General features: G+C 52.3%; 1 protein-coding gene across 1 annotated transcript; it reads left to right on the top strand.

Annotated features, from left to right (window-relative positions):
• Positions 1–24: 24 nt before the first annotated feature.
• LOC120227781 (myosin-7-like) lies at positions 25–1736 on the top strand (the record flags this gene model as incomplete). Its single annotated transcript, XM_039225815.1, has 4 exons — positions 25–84; positions 291–417; positions 622–740; positions 1679–1736. Coding segments are annotated over exons 1-4 (328 nt in total), but the record flags the coding sequence as incomplete, so codon positions are not given.
• Positions 1737–1754: the final 18 nt, after the last annotated feature.

Here is a 1754-nt window from a genome sequence, read left to right as displayed (position 1 = left end):
CAGAAGCTGGAGAAGGAGAAGAGTGAGTTCAAGCTGGAGCTGGATGATGTCACCTCCAACATGGAGCAGATCATCAAGGCCAAGGTGCCCACTCACCTTCCTTGCACCCAATTCCCTCCACCTACCTCCACTTTCCGTGCATGTCTCCTTTCTTCCCTGATGTCGTTTCCTACTTCCCTTCTTCCACCCTGTTCTCCCATCCTCTCCTTTCCATACCCCTCCTCTTCACTTCTGTAAATGTACCTCTTACAACCCTTCATCCACCATATCCACTTCCCTTCCTCCCTCAGGCTAACCTGGAGAAGATGTGCCGGACCCTGGAAGACCAGATGAATGAGCACCGAAGCAAGGCCGAGGAGACCCAGCGTTCTGTCAATGAACTCACTAGCCAGCGGGCCAAGCTACAGACCGAGAATGGTAAGCCCCCTCTCCATATCCCCCCACTTCCTAAGCCACTCAGCCTTGGGGAGACACTCACATACATGTACACACACACGCACACACACACACACACACACACATATCTTCAGAGAATGGTGCCTAACAGTTAGGGGAGGGGTTGTGAGGAGATAGAAAGGTGGCTGACCTTCCAGAGTTGAGTGTGCCTTGGCTCTTCTCCAGGTGAGCTGTCCCGGCAGCTGGATGAGAAGGAGGCTCTGATCTCCCAGCTGACCCGAGGCAAGCTCACCTATACCCAGCAGCTGGAGGACCTCAAGAGGCAGCTGGAGGAGGAAGTTAAGGTGAGGCCTAGACTCAGGCCACTTGGTCCAGGCAAGAAGCAAGCAGGTCCCAAGAATGAGGCTTGCTGTTTTTCCATTGTTCTCCCATTTTCCAAAAGGAATAATAGCCCAGAGCCTACCACATGCTTCCTAAATCTGTTGCCCAGGCTGAGGCCCTCTGCCTTTCTGCTGCCATCTCTGGAGGGAGAGGGGCATGGGGTAAAGGGTGTCTGGGTTGGGGAAAGTGAGGCAGTGGGGAAGAGGAAAAAACTAAGGAGGAATGATTGCCTTGGCTGGGCACAAGTATAGGATACAGAAACCGTACAAATAGGTCCTGAGATTAGCAGGGCAATCTGAAAACTAGAGAAAGAAACTAGGGGTGCCTGGGTGGCCCATTCAGTTAAGTGTCTGACTTTAGCTCAGGTCATGGTCTTGTGGTCTGTAGGTTCAAGCCATGCGTCAGGCTCTGTGCTGACAGAGCCTGGAGCCTGCTTCAGAATCTGTGTCTCCCTCTCTCTCTAGCCCTCCCCTACTCGTACTCTGTCTCTTTCTCTCGAAAATAAACATTTTAAAAAATTTTTTAAAGAAAAAGGGTGGGGGAGAATATGACCTTTTAAAAAGTCCAGGGCTTCAATCCTAACTTTCCCCTTAGAGCTTGGTAATCTTGGGAGAACCACCTAACCTCTCTGAGCCCCTATAAATGAGGACGAGGTCGATAATGCCTGCTGCAGTGAGGGGCAAGGAGTGGTGGGCATGGCACATTGTGTAAACTGTACAATGCTATATGGACACGCTTTGTTATCAATCCTCAGTAGACTGTTTCGGGTCCACAGGGGATTTAGAGATAGATGAGGTACCAGGGAGGATGGATGGAGAAACTAGAGTGGGCATGTGGGCACAGACCGGGGTTGTACTCTAGAGAAAGCTGAGCCCGCCTCCTGGTGCCCGCCCCTCCCCAGGCAAAGAATGCCCTGGCCCACGCGCTGCAGTCAGCCCGGCACGACTGTGACCTGCTGCGTGAGCAGTACGAGGAGG

This window comes from Hyaena hyaena, unplaced genomic scaffold, assembly GCF_003009895.1.
Source record: "Hyaena hyaena isolate Hyena2069 unplaced genomic scaffold, ASM300989v1 scaffold_3744, whole genome shotgun sequence".
In the NCBI taxonomy this organism is placed as follows: Eukaryota; Metazoa; Chordata; class Mammalia; order Carnivora; family Hyaenidae; genus Hyaena; species Hyaena hyaena.
The sequence above is the reverse complement of the archived record's forward strand: the minus strand, read 5'-3'. Positions and strand labels throughout refer to the sequence as shown.